Source organism: Ophidiomyces ophidiicola (assembly GCF_022830035.1).
Source record: "Ophidiomyces ophidiicola strain CBS 122913 chromosome Unknown scaffold_2, whole genome shotgun sequence".
In the NCBI taxonomy this organism is placed as follows: domain Eukaryota; kingdom Fungi; phylum Ascomycota; class Eurotiomycetes; order Onygenales; family Onygenaceae; genus Ophidiomyces; species Ophidiomyces ophidiicola.
In genome coordinates this window covers 354168-374341 of record NW_026054642.1, presented here as the reverse complement: position 1 = coordinate 374341, position 20174 = coordinate 354168, and the positions used below count along the sequence as shown (strand labels likewise).

General features: G+C 44.9%; 4 protein-coding genes across 4 annotated transcripts; 2 read left to right on the top strand and 2 right to left on the bottom strand.

Annotated features, from left to right (window-relative positions):
* Nucleotides 1-494: 494 nt before the first annotated feature.
* Nucleotides 495-1638, bottom strand: LOZ57_000735 (uncharacterized protein; the record flags this gene model as incomplete). The annotated part of the gene is made up of 3 exons (XM_049249833.1): nt 495-693; nt 741-1523; nt 1604-1638. 3 exons carry the CDS (start codon nt 1636-1638, stop codon nt 495-497), a joined length of 1017 nt encoding a protein of 338 aa, XP_049110993.1.
* Nucleotides 1639-5176: 3538 nt separating this feature from the next.
* LOZ57_000734 (uncharacterized protein) lies at nt 5177-6589 on the top strand (the record flags this gene model as incomplete). Its single annotated transcript, XM_049249832.1, has 4 exons — nt 5177-5311; nt 5379-5571; nt 5669-6081; nt 6131-6589. The coding sequence occupies 4 exons, from the start codon at nt 5177-5179 to the stop codon at nt 6587-6589; spliced, it is 1200 nt and encodes a 399-aa protein (XP_049110992.1).
* A 1394-nt stretch (nt 6590-7983) lies between these two features.
* LOZ57_000733 (uncharacterized protein) lies at nt 7984-11142 on the bottom strand (the record flags this gene model as incomplete). Its single annotated transcript, XM_049249831.1, has 2 exons — nt 7984-10713; nt 10765-11142. The coding sequence occupies 2 exons, from the start codon at nt 11140-11142 to the stop codon at nt 7984-7986; spliced, it is 3108 nt and encodes a 1035-aa protein (XP_049110991.1).
* A 1087-nt stretch (nt 11143-12229) lies between these two features.
* LOZ57_000732 (uncharacterized protein) lies at nt 12230-19983 on the top strand (the record flags this gene model as incomplete). Its single annotated transcript, XM_049249830.1, has 11 exons — nt 12230-12474; nt 12532-12869; nt 12923-13221; nt 13271-13436; nt 13496-13685; nt 14378-15705; nt 16206-16318; nt 16416-17238; nt 17314-18158; nt 18215-19000; nt 19057-19983. 11 exons carry the CDS (start codon nt 12230-12232, stop codon nt 19981-19983), a joined length of 6060 nt encoding a protein of 2019 aa, XP_049110990.1.
* Between the last annotated feature and the right edge of the window lie 191 nt (nt 19984-20174).

Below are 20174 nucleotides of genomic sequence, written 5' to 3'. Positions count from 1 at the left end.
TAGAAAAGTATTGTTAAAAGGCAGTAATTAAATGTCAACTCGCACAAAAAAGAGGGGACAGAGGGGGGTTGAGGGGGGTAAATGTGTTTGGCCAGAATTCAGTGATTGCATCAACGCGCCACTTGCTGTTTAGGTCAGTTTGACTTCATGGCAGTTTGGGAGCCGATTTACATATAAGCCAGAACATGAGAATGCTCGCAGATCACAAAACAAGGAACTACACTGAGATAATTTATATGATTGGGTTACATTTTTATTACTCCCTGAGTGAAACCCAGAGTCTTCATGAAAATCATTTGAACTAAGAATGTCTTCCCCAATAAACATCCACTGCATCCATCAACACTGATGTCGCCATATTAAATGCAAAAAGAGGAATGAAGGGTTTCCAAGGCTAGAGAAAAATTGAAGACAAAAAAAGAACGGAAAATATATAAAGAAAAAGAAAGCCAAAGCACTACCTAGTTATACACGAATCAAAGAGGATGCGAAATTCAAGATGCAGCGCCTTTGCCCTTTTCGGTTGTAGAATCGTCAGTGTGAGTACCACGTCGACGGTCGGTACCCTGGTTCCCGGTAGCCTTGTCTTGCCGAGCCTGGTCAATGGCGGTCCTTTGTGCTATGCTATCATCATGGCTTTTCCACACAATGTTGGTATCCGATGGGAAATTCAATAACCGCTTAATTGTCTCTCTGTTGCCTGTTAGGGGATTCAGATATAAAATTTAGAAAGAATATACCTGATCTTAATATTACGCCCCCCATCAATCTTTGTCCACACGCTCAAGACATCCTCGCCGCTACGAACGCTAAGAACTGCCCCGCAGACCTCGTCGCTCGCTTCAGCAAACTGGTCGCCTATCATAGCTAGCAAAAGATCTTCCCAATAACGATCGGCCACTCCCTTTTTCAACCGAACAATCCATTTCCCGCCCTTTTTGTTTGCTTGATCTTCCCAAACTGGGCGAATGCCCTTCTTAAAAATGTGATAATCGGAAACGGTAGGTAACAGAGAAGGTCGCTTCAAATGTGAGTACACTGTCCAAAAACTTTCGACGGATGATATAGATGCCAAGGCTATTGTAGATTTTTCATAATCGGAATATTTCGGTGTAGGAGGGCGGTACCAGACAACCCATGTTGACTTTATGGAATGCTCTTTGGGCCCACTAGTATGAGAACTGTTGAGAGAAGACGATGAGCCTTTAGATTTGACGCTCTTAGGTCCGGTTCCACCATGTTCGCCTTCTGTTTTTGGGGGTCGGGGTTTTGAAGAGGCGAAGTCAAAGGCACCCGGCGTTTTGGGGGTTTTTGCTGCGGAACCAAAGGAGGCGAATGCCCCGGAGCCGAGCCCAAAGGCAGAAGAAGCGTTTGTGGACGGTGATGAGACGGTTGTGGATAGAGGAGAAATTGCGTTGAAGGGATTCGACCGGCCGTCACCGCCAAACCGCTTGGACGAGCCTCTCTGAGGCTCGGACTTTCCGTGTATGTCTCGAGTATCCGTAGTTGACAAAGAAAGCCTGCTAGAGCTGAATACTGAATTAGTTCGCCTGTATGGCGGAGGGCGCGTCCCGTAGTAAATTCAACTGTAAGGGCAGCATACTTCGATCTCCGAGTCCACAGATTTGCGTTCTCCATTTGCAGCTATATTCAAACAAATAAATGGCAGCGAATGACGAGTGTCACGAAAGAAGCGTTAAAGAGCGGCTACGAATCAAAGGAATCGTAAAAAGGGAAAAAAATACGAAACAGAAGCGCAGGAAGGTGGCGTCGAAATGGGGTTTCGGCTTTCGTAACGAGAGGCGTTAAGATGTACACAAAAAAAAGGCTCTAGGAACAAGGCGTCGCGCTATGCGAAGGAAGGCAGTGGAGGTGGTCTGGTGGGATCGAGAAAGGCGGCGTTTCGGGCGTGCTTCTGGTTTGTGCCTTCGAGTTGGGGGCGCAACCGCGATGAAACGTCAAGCTTTTGCGGCGCTTGGGCGGCTAAAAGCGCGGCTAGCCTATGTTTAGCCTAGAGTGGCGAACAAACTTGTCCCGGCCAAACCGAAACGACGCGGGGAGGGGGGGGGCGCTCCAAAGTCATGAAGATGCGTGAGTTTTCCTTTATTATAGGGCTGTGTAGCTGATGGCTGTCTGGAAGTATAACTAGTTGACATTCTATGCGTTCCATCTGATCTGTCCGTGGAAGATCAATCGTATGGGCTCCCAAGGGCACTTCCCGTCCAAAAGAAGAAAGGAGTAAAATACAACAGCTTATCCCACAATCTGTCATGTTGTGTATATTTTATGTGCGGCCTATTTTCTATCCCATCTTGCGTGATCCGGCCCCCGTTTCCACCCCACCCGCCACTTGGACTTCCCCGGCGAACCTCTACGCTTTGGCTTACTCTATCATGAAGTTCTGTCCAGGTCACAACCGTTAGCGATATCCCTTGATAAGCAGCGCTCTGCTGGATAAGTAGCAGCCCCCTAGACAACAAAGACTACGCACCACACTGTCAGAAATCCAGCTAGGCTCATCCAGATGCCCACAGCCGATGGCATTGTCGTTATACCTTGTAGAGTGAGCGGCACTTCTGAATAGGCACTGCATATAACATCTGAACTTTGAAACCTGGCTGAGGTCAACAAAGATATATCACATATGTGGTTAAGAAGGCCCACTCAGATCAAAGGTTCATTTAGATTTAGCCGGCAACAATCCATACATATTTATCTAATCTACATATATGCAATGCTATATCGACTATATGTAGCTCAACAACGCATCACATTAATTCATCGACAAATTTCGATTGGATGGCTGAAATTCCACTGCTTGGAATTCCACCCGATGCACAGAGTACTGTGAATACGCATAGCTACATGTGTATCAGTTCTGGAACACAGCATGAACAAGGCAAGTCTTTGTTATTGGGTATATTATGTTTGACAAACGGGGCTGCAGCGGTTTTTTAACATGGTGATTTGTGTATCCTCATGAATCCCTTTTTGCATTGAGGTAAAAAATGACAGAATTAATTTCACATGGTATGTGTTTTTTACCCTAGAGCATCAATGTTTCTTTACCCGACTCTTGGGCATAGTGTTCACCGACTAGGGCTAACAAGACCTAAATATATTATGCACTCCGTACGCCGTGCCGATGAATATTCAACCTTGCAAATCATATCCTATTTAAAGGGCCCATGCTGCACTGACAGTAGCCGTTGTATGCTAGCCAGGACTTCGGAAACAGTTAACCTGGTTACTGGTATACAAATAGCAAAAATAAGCAGGGGGTGCACCGAATACGTCAAATAGGGCAAACTAAAGGCACATTTATAATGGAAGGAAGGATACCACAGGTGTACTCCGTACTCCCTAGAAACCGTGCAATATGTTGGAAGCCTCGGCCCATGGTGTTAAGTTTCGCGTGCTCTATACCCGATAGTTACTCAGTACTCGTGTCGTCGCTCTGCTTTTGCCTATTTGGAGCACATAGCGATAAACTATCTACTAGAGACAGCATAGCTAAATACGTCGTAAATAGAAGATCTCCGCCCTAAGCGTCTTCACCGCCTATCAGCCGAAGTCCACTTTCCCGATGAGGCAGTCGCAAATCTCTTAGGAGGCCGAGCGGCGCCAAGCAGGCCAGGTGCTTGCTTCCAATTTCTCAAAACGGTCAAGCGCAGCCGCAGGAATCTAACTAGCTAACTATATTTGGTTAGTGGCGGCGGGTCGGGCTGCGGTTAATCTGAGCTTTCTGTCAACAAGGCGATCCGGAGTACGGAGTACTTCCATACAATCCAAATACAAGTCTCCTCTTGCTGGCATTCTATCCTTTCACAACTGTTGCCGACTATTAGAAGAATAGCTAGTTAAGCACCCCACCCAGAAGATGTTAGATTTCGCTCGCGCAACCGACGCAAGGTGCCGTCCTTCGTGCCAGCATACTGAGTACCTTGCATTCCATTCGGAAGATTGATTAGGCAACGAGGGGCTAGATTCCGAACATGGCCAGGAGCTGCAACCCTTTGCTTCATCCTCAGCATTGTTGCACCCGGGGTGCGTTCCGCGGTTCATCGAGTTCCAGTGCCCCGGAAACTGCCGATCCTGTCGTCAGCCGGGATGGACGTACGGAGTGTTTATTCTAGCTCGTTAAGAAGCCGAAGGACGCCGTCTACTCCGTACTCTTAAAAGAAACTACCCGCTGGAAAACCAAGTAAAGGGGAGCAGGCGTTGATAGCGCCGTTTTGGCCTCAGTGATGTGGACTGTATAACCTGTCTCTCGGAAACAGCTAATTCATAAATGGCGTTCCTTTGTTTGACGAAGCTTTAAGAAGCATCACTCTGTTCCTGTTTCCTAGAAAAGAGCATTGTACGGAGCACGCCGTACCACACCCACACGCACGCATGTGGAGTACTACCCGAAACGTCGCTCTTAGCCTACTGCGGGCGGCATCATGAAACAGAAGACCTTACGTAGGAGTCTAGGAAACATACGCCGTAAAATGTTGGCGTCGAGATTTGTCCTTATACCATGATTGCATCCATATATCCAACCTTGGGTAAAAGGTTCATGAATTTGTTGGGATGTGACGTTTGGGACATTCCTTTAGCAATGATTGGAGATGCAGGCGCAAGACGCTCTAAATCCATCGCTCTTCCAACTAGTCCGCCGCTACGTTGGCTGGTAACTAGAAGCTAGCCCTGCATGCAGTGCCCGATCCATTTGCCCAATGCAGTTTGAAGACGCTGGCCCATACGGAGTAGAGCGCAACCTTGTGATATGCCTTGGCTGCACGTTTGGTGGAAAAAGCAAGTCATAGCGGGCGGTTCCACAGATCTGTCCGTTATCTCTAGCAGCGGGCCGAGTAACACGAGGAAAGTGATTGGCATACTTTAACAAAGACGTAGGGCATACTGTAGCTATGGGAGCTGAATCATGTCTACGTGCCCAAGTTTACATTTTGCTTATTTATGGTCCCCTCCCCATTCCTGAGAATGATAAAAGCACCATGATGATGGTACTTGGTGGTGCCAAAAAAAGCCCAGGGAAATACCAATCAAAGACCTTCTGTGCCAGTTCGTCGCTGAAATTTTATAAACCAAAATACTTATAACTGGTCACACCCTAACAACATCCTACTATCAAAACACCGACATACTTGGTAATACAGCGCAGGAAAACAAGATGCAAAAATACACAGACAGCTATCAAACCGCGGAGTGTTCGAGTATTGATCTTACAACGGAGGATAATTACCTACTTCAAGAAGAGTTAGAAAACATAGGAAAAGATGTCACAGCTGAGAATTCGTTATCACAGGTACGCAACGTCTATAGTCCCCCATCCTTCATAATTCATGTGTGGCTAATCTTTTCAGGATTTATAGCTGGTCATCAATCAACAAACAGATGCAGGTCATGCACGCTTGCTAGAAACTTCAACAAAATTTTTCAACAACTATTTCAACCCACTTACACAAGTATTAAAAGCAGACATAGCTACAGCGGCGGGTGCCGTAGAGGCAATAGATGCTTTACTGTCGAGTATATGTGAGCAAGGAGATGGGGTACTGATTCCAGGTAGGATATCCAGAGTCTGGTTCGTTCCCGCCTGCCTGGCAGGAAAAGAGTTCGGCAACATTTCTCCACTGCATGGAGCAAATTTAACAGTAAATAGTTGGATCTGATCTGCGGATACGTCACCGCTCCATTTTTCGACCTATTGAGATTGATATGACAGGACTTTGCAGCATGTCTTCGAAGGCCATAATGTCAAGGCTGACCATTGACGTGCAAAAAGTCCATTGCCGCATCCGAGCTCTTATCCTGACAAATCCACACAAAACTCTAGGCCGTTGCTACTCTCAAGATATGCTAGAAGGATGTTTGAAATTTTGCCAGAGCAAGGATATTCATTTCATCTCAGATGAGGAATATGCTTTGACAGCATTCTCTTGTGCGGAGATAACGGAACCTCATCCCTTTATTTCTGCTTTATCTTTAAATACCCGGGCTCTGAAATGTGACCGAGCGCGGATACATACAATATGGAGCATTGACAGAGGTTTTGGTGCTGGAAAATATAGACTGGTATGTTAGCTAATCCAGCAGATGCGCACTTTAAGCTGATGTATCTCAGAGCTTCACCGTGACACAGGGGAATCCGAAGTTAATTTCTCAGCTAACTGAGACACGAAGCTCCCAAGCATCAGTATTATCGACAGCATTCACCACAGCCCTTTTATCCTCTCCGACCTTGCCATTCTTGATCACACTCAATTCTGCACGGCTCGCCGAAGCGTATATGCTAATAACCGAATTCTTCACGAGGCGCAATGTTGCCTACATCCCAGTGAGCGCTGGATCGAATATTTTCGCTCGGCTGGCGCCAAGAGCGAAAACTTGGGAGGACGAGAATCTGATGATAGAAAAGCTGCGGGGTGCAGGGGTTCTGGTCACCTCTGGTCAGAATTGCAGCGGAAGGCCCAAAGCTAAGGGCTGGGTCCGGCTGTCTTTCTCAGTCGAGCCGAAGCGCCTTCAAGAGGCACTGAAGCGGGTTGACGCTGCCCTGGGCATATCAATGCGATCAACGATGTGAGGAGACACAAAGAGTCAAAAAAAGGGGGGTGGGAGGGGAAGCAGGTCTATGATCATGTGTCACTTAACTAGCTAGCTAGGACCATCAATGAGTTGCCGTGCGGTGAACGATTGTCATAACGACTAAGGAATAACAGGCTAAATCCTTAAAGTGTTTTTTTTTTTTTTTTGGAATGACTATGATTCAAAGAAAGTCTAACATCTTGCCCCAAAATCTCTTTATCATGTATAGAGTTGTTATCAGGTGTATTAAAAGATAGTCGTAACCAATCCAATAATCGATCTTTCTAATTGAGCCCACTGTCCTAATAGCTGTCGGCGGAAAGAGGGCTGACTGAATTCAGCATGTAGATTGGGAATTGGCGGGATATATTTAGGTTAACTCTGAAATTGTTGTAATTTTGGATTTCTTAGTCAGCTGAGATTAGTTAGTTAGTTAAGTCAGCAAACCACAAAACAAAACAATTCAACTTCAAAAATTCTCTTTTCCTTTCACCCAAGACCACCGACTCAAATCGTCACCAGCGACAGCCCATCTCGTCTCCACTGCTCTGGTGATTCCGATGTGTGTGTCGAGATTGAAATTGCTTTGTCAATTACCCTCTTTTAAAACCATCATCACGAGGGCTCGGTTTGCGCCGAGCCTCCCATGATATGTTGATGACCTGATAGAAGGGACAGATATTCGCTTTACGAAATAGAATGGCGAGACTTTGCAGGCTTTAAATAAACTTCTATGGATGGAGAGGGTGGTTGTCCTAAATGTTAGTATTTGTCTCTCCCTCTGCAGAGTCAAAGTTTTCGGGGTACAATGAAGATAAAAATACAGCTCTGGTAATCCAATGTGCTCAACCGCTTTCTACTACACTCGTGTTTACCTATACGTAGCTGGATGAGCTTGAGGAGAAGAATGGCAAAGTCTGATTGTATATCTAACATTCTGTTGCTGAAGACGTGACCCATTCCTTACACACTGCTAATGTTTTTGTCATATGGACAGTGGGATGATACTCATTGGTGTCCCGACTCGGAATTAGGCTCTACCATCTCGCCGTTTTGCTTTTCATACCTTAGACTTATTCCTTAAGCCTTACTTTCCATCCTATAACCATTCATATATAAACCCATCTGTCCGCACCTTATGTGAGATCAAGCTAGCTCTTCACATTGGGTGGATTATGGAATGGTTGTCATAATATTTTGTTAAGACAATTCATATTCTACTCGCTCATCTCGCCCTGCACCTCGTAGTACTCTAGTGATAAAGGCCTGTATCATTAGTTTACGATCAGGGCTCCTTAGTACGGGGAACAAACCCAAGCTATTCACCCGGAACTCCAAAGTGCATGGCATTCAAAAAACATCCAATATAGAGGAAAGTAAATCATACATATTTCAGAGATGAGTATAGACCGTGCCGTCCCTTAATTCATGGATGCTTTCTTTGTCAGAAGGTGAACCGGCATCTAAATATTTCCTACCGCCTCTGAGTTCATGTACGACAATTCTTCGAGGGGTGGATTTTCTCCTATGATATTTCCTAGCTATGCTGTCTTGACCACGACTCGTGACGCTGCTATTTTCACTTGGTGCAAGACTGCTCCGTGTTTCGGCACTTCTGCTGTCCCTCAACCGTGCCGTCTCCTGAGCAACCAAAGCCTGACCATCATTAGTATACCACTGGTACAAATCAGAAACATAAGCCAATTCCTCTTCACCAAACTCCACAGGAGGGCCCTTGATTTGCACATCTCCTGGAGCCCCTTGAGAGAAGACTGCCCAAGAGCTTTCACCCATGCTGTTCAACATCATCTTATGGCCAACGCTCTCCACTTTAAAGTTTCTCAACAAGACAATGTCGCCTTGAATACAAGCGGGAAGACACGTTTTATCTTTGCAGAAAATTTGGGCACAGACAGTACTTCCCCTGATAGACGAATCCGTGAGATGCAAAGTGATAAAATGATCACGCGGAACGCGAGTGGCCCGCGAGACAGAAGATTGCGACACAATAACTGAAATTGTGTCGGTGGTCTGGTTGAAATTATCAAGAAGCAGCGAAAGCGGGCAAAAATAAGATAGCTTCGTTCGAAGTCCCGAAACATGACTGTTGAGCTGATTTTCAAGCGGGAATGGATGTTTGAAGCCTGGGCTGGACGCGTCGGATCCGAGGCAAGGGGATCGCAGTGGCGTTGAGAAGCAATTGTATTCGATTATATCCATGTTTGTGGTCGAGTTCCCTTTATTGGAATCCAACTCGGACTCCGACGGGGCAGTGTCTGTATGATGCATGAGCGGAGGATGCTGCTCAAGCATATTGAAAGTGTTATGTGACAAGGGTCCAAAAGAACCTTCTAATGCAGAGGGGAACGCTGGTCCCGGCTCAGCTACGTATGCCAATTCAGGAAAAGGCTGGCGTTGCTGTGAAAGGCTAAGAGACGGCGAGGTTTGAGATGCGTGGGTATCAGATATTGGCGGTGGATGAAGTAGGTGGTACGGTGTTTTATTAATGGGAGTATGTAACAGAGCATTTTCGCTTATCGAGTGTTCGAAGGTTGCACTGCTGGAGCCGGTGTTGTCAAGGTATACAGAAGGGTCCACATAGAACTTGCTACGAACGTATGAGCGCGAAGAATTATGTTGCTGCGTGTTTTCGATTTCGCAACCAGAAACTTCCTCACGATGCGAAGGCAGCAAGGCAGAAACCTTCGTACTTGCCGTAGCGTCCCCTATTTCTTTCCTCCCTGGTTCTATCTCCATATTTCCGGCGTTTTCTGGTGTAGATGCTACGGACATAGCCCGTGGAGACCTAGCAGCTTTTTGTGTGTCTGGTGCAGAGTGTACAGAGCAGGCTGAAGGAGAGGAACGGCTTGCTAGCATTTCTCCAGAACTAAAAGGTGCCTCTGGTACCTGAACGAGAGTTGAATTATTGTAATGTTCCTCTCTGTCACCACGGTAGGGGGCGATTATTTTTTTGGGAGAAGGCAATGCGGTCGGCGAATATACCGGTATGTTTTCTGACTCTTCAACATCGAAACTGTAGTATGGCTCGTGAGAATCTGTGCCTGCTGACAAGTTGGCATTTTTTCCTACGCTTGGCTGGTATGTGTCACCACCCCTGAATCTCGACGAATCTTCCGTATTCATAGAGAGTCTTTGGTTTCTGTCAGATAAGTCGTTTTCTGCCAGCTCTTCGTATTCGGATTTTACACTTGAAGTCCCTGCGGATTGCAGTTGATTCTCAGATACACGCTCAATCTGAATTGGTTCTCTAAACTCTGAAATGCCCCGTTCCTTTTCACTAATAGTATTTTTGTCTGCCGGTTCAACTATATGTGATGAGAGAGAAGTGTTCAATGGCGACGCCATGTTTATCGCCGAAAAATTTGCGGGCAGGATTTTTGGAGAAGACATGCTGTGTGATACATTGACTTCACATTGACCGAAATTCCGGTCGTCGCGTCGGCCTTCTAATCCAGATCGAGTAGTAGCCAATCTAAGGGTGTTGAGGGTTTCAGGAGTATCACCTTTTCGTATTGCTCTTTGAAGTATTCCTACAGTGGGCGGACAGTAATCCTCTAGGTTTGAGTTTCTTTCAACAGATCTAGGTGAGCTACGCATCTCGGGGGAATCTGAGGAAATACCGATTTTGTCGTCGGCTAAAGTGGGTGGTTTGGGAATGGCGAGAGTAAATGTTTGGTGTTCGACATGCTGTCCGACAGGGCTTGCTGTGCCTGTCTCATAGGGGAGATAGAGTGATGGAGAGTCGGCATCCTGAAGGTCGGTTTGGAATTCCGATTCCTCGGTTTGGCGGGAAACCGTTGGCGGGTTGGATGAGGAACCAACATAGACCCATTCACTGCTCAACCTTCCAAATTTTGTTCGTTTTCTACCCCTTCCTAAGGCGAAGCTATCTTCATCAGCACCACAAGATAGCATTGGCCTTGCAAGAGACCGAGAAAAGGCTGGGGATGACCATGTTTTGTTGGTGAGTTCGGACAGAGTGATTGAAGGGATTGTCGTGGTTGGCACTGGAGAATCCCCATCATACACAGAATCTTTGATTATTTCGTTTGGGGTGTCTTTAAGATCCACAACAGCAAAAGGCTTAGACTGTCGATAAACCTAAGATTCTGTCAAAACCAGGCATTGCTTTTTCGGGTCGGAGTGACGTACTTCGAACAAAACACGTTTGTCAAACTCGAGATCCCACTCAATTCCACGTGAGTCCGAGTCGTTCCCATCGACATCTTTCCAGCTAACACCGTCTAGGCTTATGAAAACGGTATCCCCTATTTCGACCCCAGACTGCGAGACTTTCTCTGCTGCATTGTTATGGAAAATGACTTTGACTTGGCCCTTAGATCCTCGTAACCGAAAATCAGGCTCTGAAAGTAGAAGGCTAAATTTTTTACTAGAAAGAGAGAAAGGCCATAGGAGTGTGACAACTCCTTGAATATATCTTCGTTTATGGCTGTTTAAGCAGGGTGATAAGTTCGCGATCAGTGTCTCAGTCGCTGCCGAGAACAATGATGGTTTTTGTAGCCCTTTCATGATTTCAAACCTGTCAACAGTAGCTTGGACCGTTCCATCAGCCTTCTAAATGTCGGGTATATGGTATTGAGATGTGGAACTCGACAGTGGGAATATAAGAAGGCGGCGGTTTCAGGTAATTCATAGAGCCATTAAAAACCCTAATTTTTCTCCGCAGGTGACAGATATTGATCCAAAAAAATTCTCTGCTCTGTTTCCATGCTGCCCTCCTGTATCCTACTTTACTGTGGGTGCGTCTGGGCTGGCAAGAGCAGGGATCATGTTTGGGTGTAGGTGTGTTAGCTTACTAACTAGTTAACTAACTTAACTATGGAGTGCCACACCCAAATGAAATGGCAGTTAACTGCCTAAGTTAACTAGCTAACTAGTGCTATAAATAGTAATTACCTAAAACTGCAGTTATCACATGATCATTTACTGTTTGCTCTGTTTATACTATTAAATGTCCAGGCTGCTTGTTCTTCATAGAGTATATGTACGGAGTCCTCCGCACTGCTTACCTTGACATTGTATTTTCACTGACAAAAGCTGCTGCTTCATTCAAGTAGGAAGTTGAGTATTCAGCAAAGAAGTTCTTCAATTCATCAGTAATATATCTAGCGGGTTTTCTAGATTTGTTAATTACACACTTGGATTCATACAGCATCTGAAAATGATGTATATGCTACGCTATTCAATATATCATGGTGATGTTGCATCTGACTACTCAAGGGGTCTTCCGAACATTGATTTTAATGTGTAGGAGCTTGAGAATAAGCTGTAGAGTTGAATCCAATAATCTAGGTACAATGGGAAAATTTTGACTAATAAAATATATGGAATATAGATTGGAAGTGATTGGACAAGGTGAATTTGAGCAGAGTTCGTTTTCTACATATCCACATTTTGTGTGGGGTTCCTAGGGTATGTACTCTGCACGGAGTGTATTATGTAGTTATATGGAGTTAAGCACTCCGTGTTATTTTCATCGTTTTTTATCATCATGATTATCGGCACCAACATCGCACGCTGCCCGAATACCTTGTGATTTCCAAAAGACTGCATCCAAACCTATTTCATGATCTCACGATTACTTCTTGTTTCTAAAATGCGATTAGCTCAGCCTACCCTGACTTCCCGATTCATCCGACCGCAGCTCGTCAACACTCTGCGTATTCTACGCAATATGTCATCAAACAATACTCCACTACTTGAAGAGCTCTTGCTTCCGTTCAAACACCACAAACATTACTACCCTGCCAGAATAGGTGATACCCTCAAGAATCAGTATCGAATCATAGCAAAGCTGGGCTATGGAGCGTATTCCACTGTTTGGCTCGCCTGGGACCAAAGGTGCTTATAATTTCCCTCCAAATTTTAAATGCTGGTGTCTTGACTTAGCTTGTTTAGGCTTAACAATTACGCGTCGCTAAAGATTTGTATCAGGGATGATTCGAAATCATCGCCTGTCATTAACGAAATCAACATGTTACAACATTTGGAAAAGTTCTCAAAGGTTGACCACCCTGGCGTAGAGTACACGCGACTTGCTCGCGAGATTTTCGAAATCGACGGTCCTACTGGGTCACATTACTGTATTGCTACCCAACCACAAGGACCCAGTCTTCGTGCCTTACAAGAGAAATTCCCAAATGCCAAACTGCCAAAGCTTCTAGTGAGATCTCTGGTGCATCGAATCATCTTTTCGATCAACTTTTTACACGTGACCTGTGGTGTTATACATACTGGTATGCTTCTACTACATCCCCCGTATTATCCACCGACCGCTAAGTACTCATAGATATATCTCCTCAGAATGTGTTAGAGAGGATTGACGATACCACGAGCCTACAAAAGGTTGCAGACCAAGAATCCAAAAACCCTAGTGTAGTATCCATAATTGATGGAAGCCCGGTGTACGAGTCTAGAGAAGTTCCCGTGGCACTTACTGGAGACCCAATGCTTACTGATTTTGGTCAAATGCGATTGGGAGAGCATAATAATAGTGACTGGTGGATGCCGGATCTTTATAGGGCCCCAGAAATTCTACTTAAACTCCCTTGGGGTTTCCCAGTCGACCTCTGGTCAATTGGCGTGATGGTAAATCGCCCATCTTTCATTCCATAAAACCACACTCATACTTGTTTAGACGCTCGAGCTTCTCGAAGGCCGAAACCTTTTCGATCCTATTGATTATACTAATCAGCAATATGTCTTGCCCCTTGCGTTGGCTCAATACATTAGCTATCTTGGTCCTCCGCCCCTTGCTATGATACAAAAGAGTCCACTGTTCACCACATTCTTTGATGAGACAGGCAAGTGTCAATAACATAGGTCATTAGGATAAGTTCAAGTCTAACACCCTCACAACTAGGAACTTGGATCTCAGAGCCCTCAATACCAAAAGCCTCGTTTGAAGATTTTGTTACTACAATTCCTCCAGGGGATGAAAAGAAAATGTTTTTAAGATTTATACGAAGAATGCTTACATGGGACCCTGAAGTGAGAGCAACATCATTTGAAATCTTCAATGATGACTGGCTTATGGATAATACCCTACCAATGTAAGGACCGTATGTCGTTATTCTATTTCAGATGGCCCTCAATTCATTCTGGCTCCCCCTTGTACAGTACTACCAGTAGCGACCGGCAATAGTTTATTGGATTCAAGCCCTTGAGCAACATTAAACAACTTTTAGCAAAACGTACAGACCTCATCTTGAACCAAATCTAGCGTACCTCACTGCAATTTTATGCAGTAGAGTACGCCATTTCTCTTCCACATGAGGCCATATTGCGAAAGGACTGGAATATCGTCGAATAATTGAATAATTGGAACACTCTAATAAAATTAGTATCGAAAGTCCTATTACTGTGATTGGTCTAATGCCATAATAAATTTTATGAACTAGTTTTCGATGACATAAGAGGAATGCTCAATGAGCTAACTACTCCGTAGTAACTAGCTAACTAGTTAAGTAACTAACTATTAATTAAAATGGGGCCGGGGACTAGGGCCAATCATGTGATTTGCGGGGAAAGCCCGTACGTTACTTAACAGGTAGGATTTGGCTACCTATCGCAACAACGATGCATACATTATCAGTCGCTAATTCCCAGAGCATTGGCAAGTATGACCAGGAGATTTTCTGAAATTCGCAGAGTAGCGATTGTTGGAGCGGGAGTAGGCGGGCTGGCAGCTGCAAAGTAGTCCGCGGAAATTGCAAATTCGTGATTTGAACTGACTTAAGGGTAGATATTTACTTGCCGAACAGCATTTCGACACCATTGATGTCTTCGAGCAACGTGATTGTGTCGGTGGCGTTTGGAATTTGTCTCCGGCCAGTCACAAAGCCGAGCTATTAACTCCTGTTCCCCAAGAAAATGCAAAATTCCCAACCGAGAAGCCAATTTGGCAACCCACTGCGGAGCCGCACAGTAATACCGACAAAGGTCTCGCCATGTTCCTCTCCCCACTTTATGATGAGCTGGAAACAAACATCATGCACAAGTTAATGGAGCTTTCGGGCTTGCCTTTTCCAAAAAACACACAGCTTTTTCCAAAGTCGGAGTCTGTGCTACAGTACCTCCAGGAATACAGCAAAGATATTGAGCATTTAATACACTTCCAAGTTCAGGTCATGGACATCATGCTAGAGGATGAATCAGTTGGAAGCTGGGCAGTTACAAGGAAGTGCTTGCAATCTGATACACTGCAGACGGATGTTTATGACGCAGTTGTCGTTGCAAATGGGCACTATAATGTACCTTATGTACCGTCGGTTCCCGGGATTGACGTCTGGCATAAATCCTATGCTGGTGCTATTTCACATTCCAAATCTTACTTTTCGGCGGAACCGTTTCGAGGTAAAAAGGTTCTTGTTGTGGGAAATTCCGCATCGGGAATCGATATTGGCTCTCAAATAGGCAAAGTCTGTCTTACACCGTTAATTTCTTCGGCAAGATCAGAATCATATTTCACAGCCAAACCATCTGACGACAGAAAGAACGTATCTTCAATAGAGGAGTTTCTTTCCCCAGAACGATATAATAGAGCCGTTCGATTGTCTAATGGTGAAATCGAAGACAATATCGACTATGTTGTCTTTTGCACGGGCTATCTTTATTCCTTTCCCTTCCTATCCGCTCTCGAGCCTCCAGTAATTAAAGATGGCAGCAGAACACTTTGTGTATACCAGCATATGTTCTATATAGAACACCCAACTTTGATATTTCCTCTTCTAAACCAGAAGATCAGCCCGTTTCCGATCGCCGAAGCTCAGAGTGCGGTGCTCTCAAGAGTACTCTCGGGGAGACTGTCTCTCCCAATTGAAGAAGATATGTATGCCTGGGAAGAGGCAACTGCTGCATTGCATGGCTCAGGCAAAACGTTTCACTTTCTACCTTATCCCCTGGATGCAGAATATCTTCAATTCCTTTATGATTGGGCAGCCAGTGCAGAAACGCAGCCTGGCCTTGAGCGCGATGGGAATGGTAAAGAGTGTCCATTGTGGGGTGAGAAGGAGAGGTGGCTGCGGTCCCTGTTTACAAATATCAAGCAAGCATTTGTAGCGCAAGGCGAAGGTAGGCATTCCTGTTACATGCCCGAGGATATTGGTTATGATTTTGAGAATTGGAAAGCGACCCAAATGCAAAATTAGCCATATAGATATGTTGAAAATAGCAAACTTTTAGGATGAAATCTGTCTGATCTCAGGTTAGGTAGTTAAGGTTGTATTGGGAGTTGCCAGCAGTAGAATTATTCAGAGTGGGTAGGTAGTAAAGTCTTGGAACTAGCCTCTAGTTAACTAACCTTAGTTAACTATTCATCACGTGAGTAATTACTGGTGCAACCGCTTCACTCAATGTAACTACTGCATGCTGCTCAGTGGCCATTGCCCCAGCACTGCTCTGTACTTCTTGAATAATCTTTATTCCATTTGGAGCAATGCGTAAGATGGCTTGTTGGAGTTTGAAACTTGTTGGAACATAATGGGACATAAGGGAGCTACTTATATATCTCAATGTATGTGAACTGTTTTAATCCCGTTGATCTTAATATACTAACTTTGACTCACTTCCAGCTATTGATATAGAAACTGAACATAGTGATACTGAATATCCCATCAAGGGCATTGTTGATGAAACTCTTGATAAATATTTGGTTGAGTGGGAAGGGAATTTTGAACCAACCTGGGTAAGTTGTGATTTATAAAACAAGACTGTATGTCATTGTTCACCAATTGCCCTCATTCCATGGTAATATTTTCATCTTCTCTAAACTCACCTATTAGGAACCCAAGCACTTTGTGAATGATGCTGCAATAGCTGCTTGGAATTTAAAGAAACAAAACCAAAGTAGAAATTCTGAGAGATATCGCAGTCAACGGCCTCTTCGCAATCGCCAAGAGACCTACTACAACTCCTTGTCTCAGTCCTCCTCGTCAAATTTGCAGAGCCAAAATACCCAAAGTAGTGGAAGTATCTTTGTATCGCGCTCAACACAGCAATCCCCGCATACGACGCATTCTCAAGACAGTGGTTTCAGTGGCGATTCACCTGATCAGCCCGTTTCGAACCTTTCAGATCAATCTTTACGTTGCTCTTCTGCCCAAGTGCTAACAGAGGGCTCACCACTAGGAGCTGAAAGTTTCGAATATCTTTCTCAATCAACTTATTCCCCTGAGCAGTCCGTAGGGTCTGGTAGCCAACTAAATTCTGCCAGGAGTTTATCGTCCCGATTGAGGTATAAATCGGATGACGCTAGTGGTATATCACGATTCTTAAAAGACGGTTCCTTTAGAAATAGCGGCTCCGCACGACGAGGTGGTCACCAAAGTTCTTCGATTAATAACACAGAAAGGAACACGCCACATTCACGTTACTCGGGTACCCCATTTTTATGTACCAAATCCGCAAAGCCTCAAATATCAACACCACATTGCCAACGCTCAAACGACCCAACTATCAGGGACACCTTGTCTAATAAGTTCCCTTTAGAGATTGCAGAGACTCCTGAATCACAGCTCCAAGTACAGGAAATTGATAGCCGAACCTATTCAATATCTCAGTTTCCTTTGCATGCGCTGGAATCCCCACCACTCTCTAACTTTAGTGGTACGTCCAGTGGAAAGAACCTGCTCTGCCACTTTAATTTTTCATTTTTGTTATGAGATACTCATGATAAACCAGCTTGTAAAACGCCACATTATCCCCAAAAATCAAGCACGAACATATCAGCAACAAATAAAGTGTCTGAAACCGTTTATCACGGCACCCAAGAATCAGTTGACGTCTCTCCTTCAAGTTTTGTAAGACTTAATCCCCAATATAGCGACGAAGGACGGCATACTTCCATATCACGAAGGTCATATACTCAAAAGTCAAGTGAAAACTTAGAATATCTCGAGGATCCATTCTACGCGATGGAGAATTCGTCTTCCCAACAGCCAAAAAGCTTAGCGGAAGCTGCTCGCAACAATCCTGGAACCACATATGGAGAAAGGATGCAATACTTTCGCGCATTGGAACGCGCGAGCATTAAACCATTGCAAAGCCTGACCAAGAGCGCAACACCCTCATCTGCGGGAGATATCGAACCTTCCGGTCCTCCAGTAATATCGAAACCAGGAGCCCCTTTAAGCATTCGCCATGAAAAGGTGCCTTTAGTAAGGCCGGAGCCTGAGACTGAGACTCCTGTTCCGTTTGTATCTCCTCAAGCACTACACTACAATCCCGAACAGCCCGCGCTTTTTGGCGACACCAATACAACAGTATCTGGCGCTTCTGATCCGTCTCCTTTGGCGGCATTAGAATTAGCTGCCCAACAATTGGACCAGGATTCCTCGGCTCAAGACCCTACTACAATAAAACACACAAGTATTCCCTTGCGGCCCTTTGAATTTCTCATTCCCCTCTCTATGGATTCTAGAGTCAAAGACGACTATGATCGGACACTTGAAACGGCAGGGAAGCATATTCAGAAATTCATGGACGACATTCTACCTGAGGACTTATCTAAAGATGTGGAAATCGACGTAAGTTAGCTACCGGCTTGTTCCCCTAGTACCTATGTAGTAATACTTTGCCCCAGGTGGAAAGAATACTAGAGCAGCTGAATAATATCACCACCCATCCAGACCTTAATTTACCCGAACAACCCAGCAGTGGATCTCTAGATGCAGGTAAAGAGGCCTCTTGGGCGGAGTATTCGAGCTCAAAATTCCAATTTCTCGGATATTTTATGGACGCGGTGCTAGAAAACCCTTCAGCGCCTAGTATTCATGTGGTTCTGATGGCTAAACCGGGCCCAACTATTGACATCTTGAAAAAATACTTCCTCGGCAAATTATATGAGCTAATTTCTGAAGGCCCAAATGCCGAACGTCTAGTCTTCCGTTTAAGCGATCTAACCTTCGAAATACGCTCGACAGTGGAACAAACATCAACCCCTCCTTTCAAAAATCCATCTGTGATCATTGCTTTCGATAACTCATTCGACGCGGACGCCCCATCACTGCTTCAGCTTCGAAATATACCCTCTTCTGAGCGCCTAATTCCGGTGATAAAACTTATTATATCCAATACTGCCGAACACATAGCGCTCTGTTTACCTCAGTGCTCCGGCATAGACAGACTTAGGATACTTGTTCAATGCATTGATATTTACAGCAATGTTGCTGGAGATCTCCAAGATGACGCCCTTGGAGTTCAAGAAAATGCAGAAGAGACTCTGCGATATTTACTAGCAGACCCAGAAACAAGGGAGTGGCCTCTTCCAGAGGTTTCAATGATCGAAATTCCAACATCCATCATTTCAGTCTCCTCAGAACTAGAACGGTTACGCACGGAGTTATCATCTGGCCAGAAACGCTTGCTGGTAGGCTTAAACTCTTCGCTTTGCTCGTTGATTTATTACTGACAATGATCATTTAGGAGGACGAAGCAGATGTAAACGCATGCTCCTCTAAGCGTCAAAGAATGACTCCTTTCCAGGATATTACTCATATAAGCGACTCGTTACCGAGCCAAACACAAGAAAGATTGTCTACGGAGTACATAATTTCCCAGGGCCAAAAAGACAAAGATGCCACTGCAGAGATAAAAGAACTTCGCGCTGCTTTGGTCGAAGCACAAGGCCGGGTAGAGGCAATAGAGGCTAGTTCTGCGAAGCTCCAGTTTCGATATGAGTCAAAGCACGAACTTTACCTTAGAACACGGCGAGAACTCGACACCGCCGTTGAGTCTACAAAGAAGTTGAACGTTCAGATTGAAAAACAGAAATTGGAAATATTAAAGTTGAATGAGGAAAAGTCTGCTTTGTACAAGGACCTTGAAGATGCCCGGAATGCCCTTAAATCTGGTGGAGGGCTGATGGCTGATTTAGAAACAGCCAGAGAGGAAATTCGCGCATTGTCAAAAGAAAAAGCAAGCCTGGAAAGGATCTCGCAGCAGGACCGTTCTCAGTCCGAGTTTACGCGACAACAATATCAAAACGCTTCCACGGCAGCGGCCCAGTCTAGTTTGGAAGCCCGCCAATTAAAGGATCAAATTGAAGAATTGAAGAGAAAATCTAGTGACGAAGCAAGCAAGCTAAAGGAACTTCGACTTCACAATAATGAGAAGAAACATTTAGATCGAGTTAGCGAGCTAGAAAAATTACTATCATTGCGTGAAAAGCTCTTGGCTACTAAGGAAGAGGAACTTCGAGAAATGAGAAAGAACCGGCCGACCACACGGTCGACTAGCACCCAACCGCGAAGCCCCAAGTTTTCTAGCTCCAGCCGTCCAGAGAGTCCCGCACCGGGCTCCAGCAATACTGTTGGCCGAGGTAGCGTATTACGCTTCCGGGTTGAGCCCTAACCTATGATAGTTCTATATCAAATAAAGATATAGAATACGTGCTGTGGGCTTGATGTTTGATTTCCTACTTCATACTTTATCTCGGATCTCCCTTTTCTAGACTACTGTCCGATAAACATTACCCTCAGCAGCATGTATGCACTATACAGAGTAGATGCCGTCTGTTTCGAAATCATGGATTTGGGAACGGT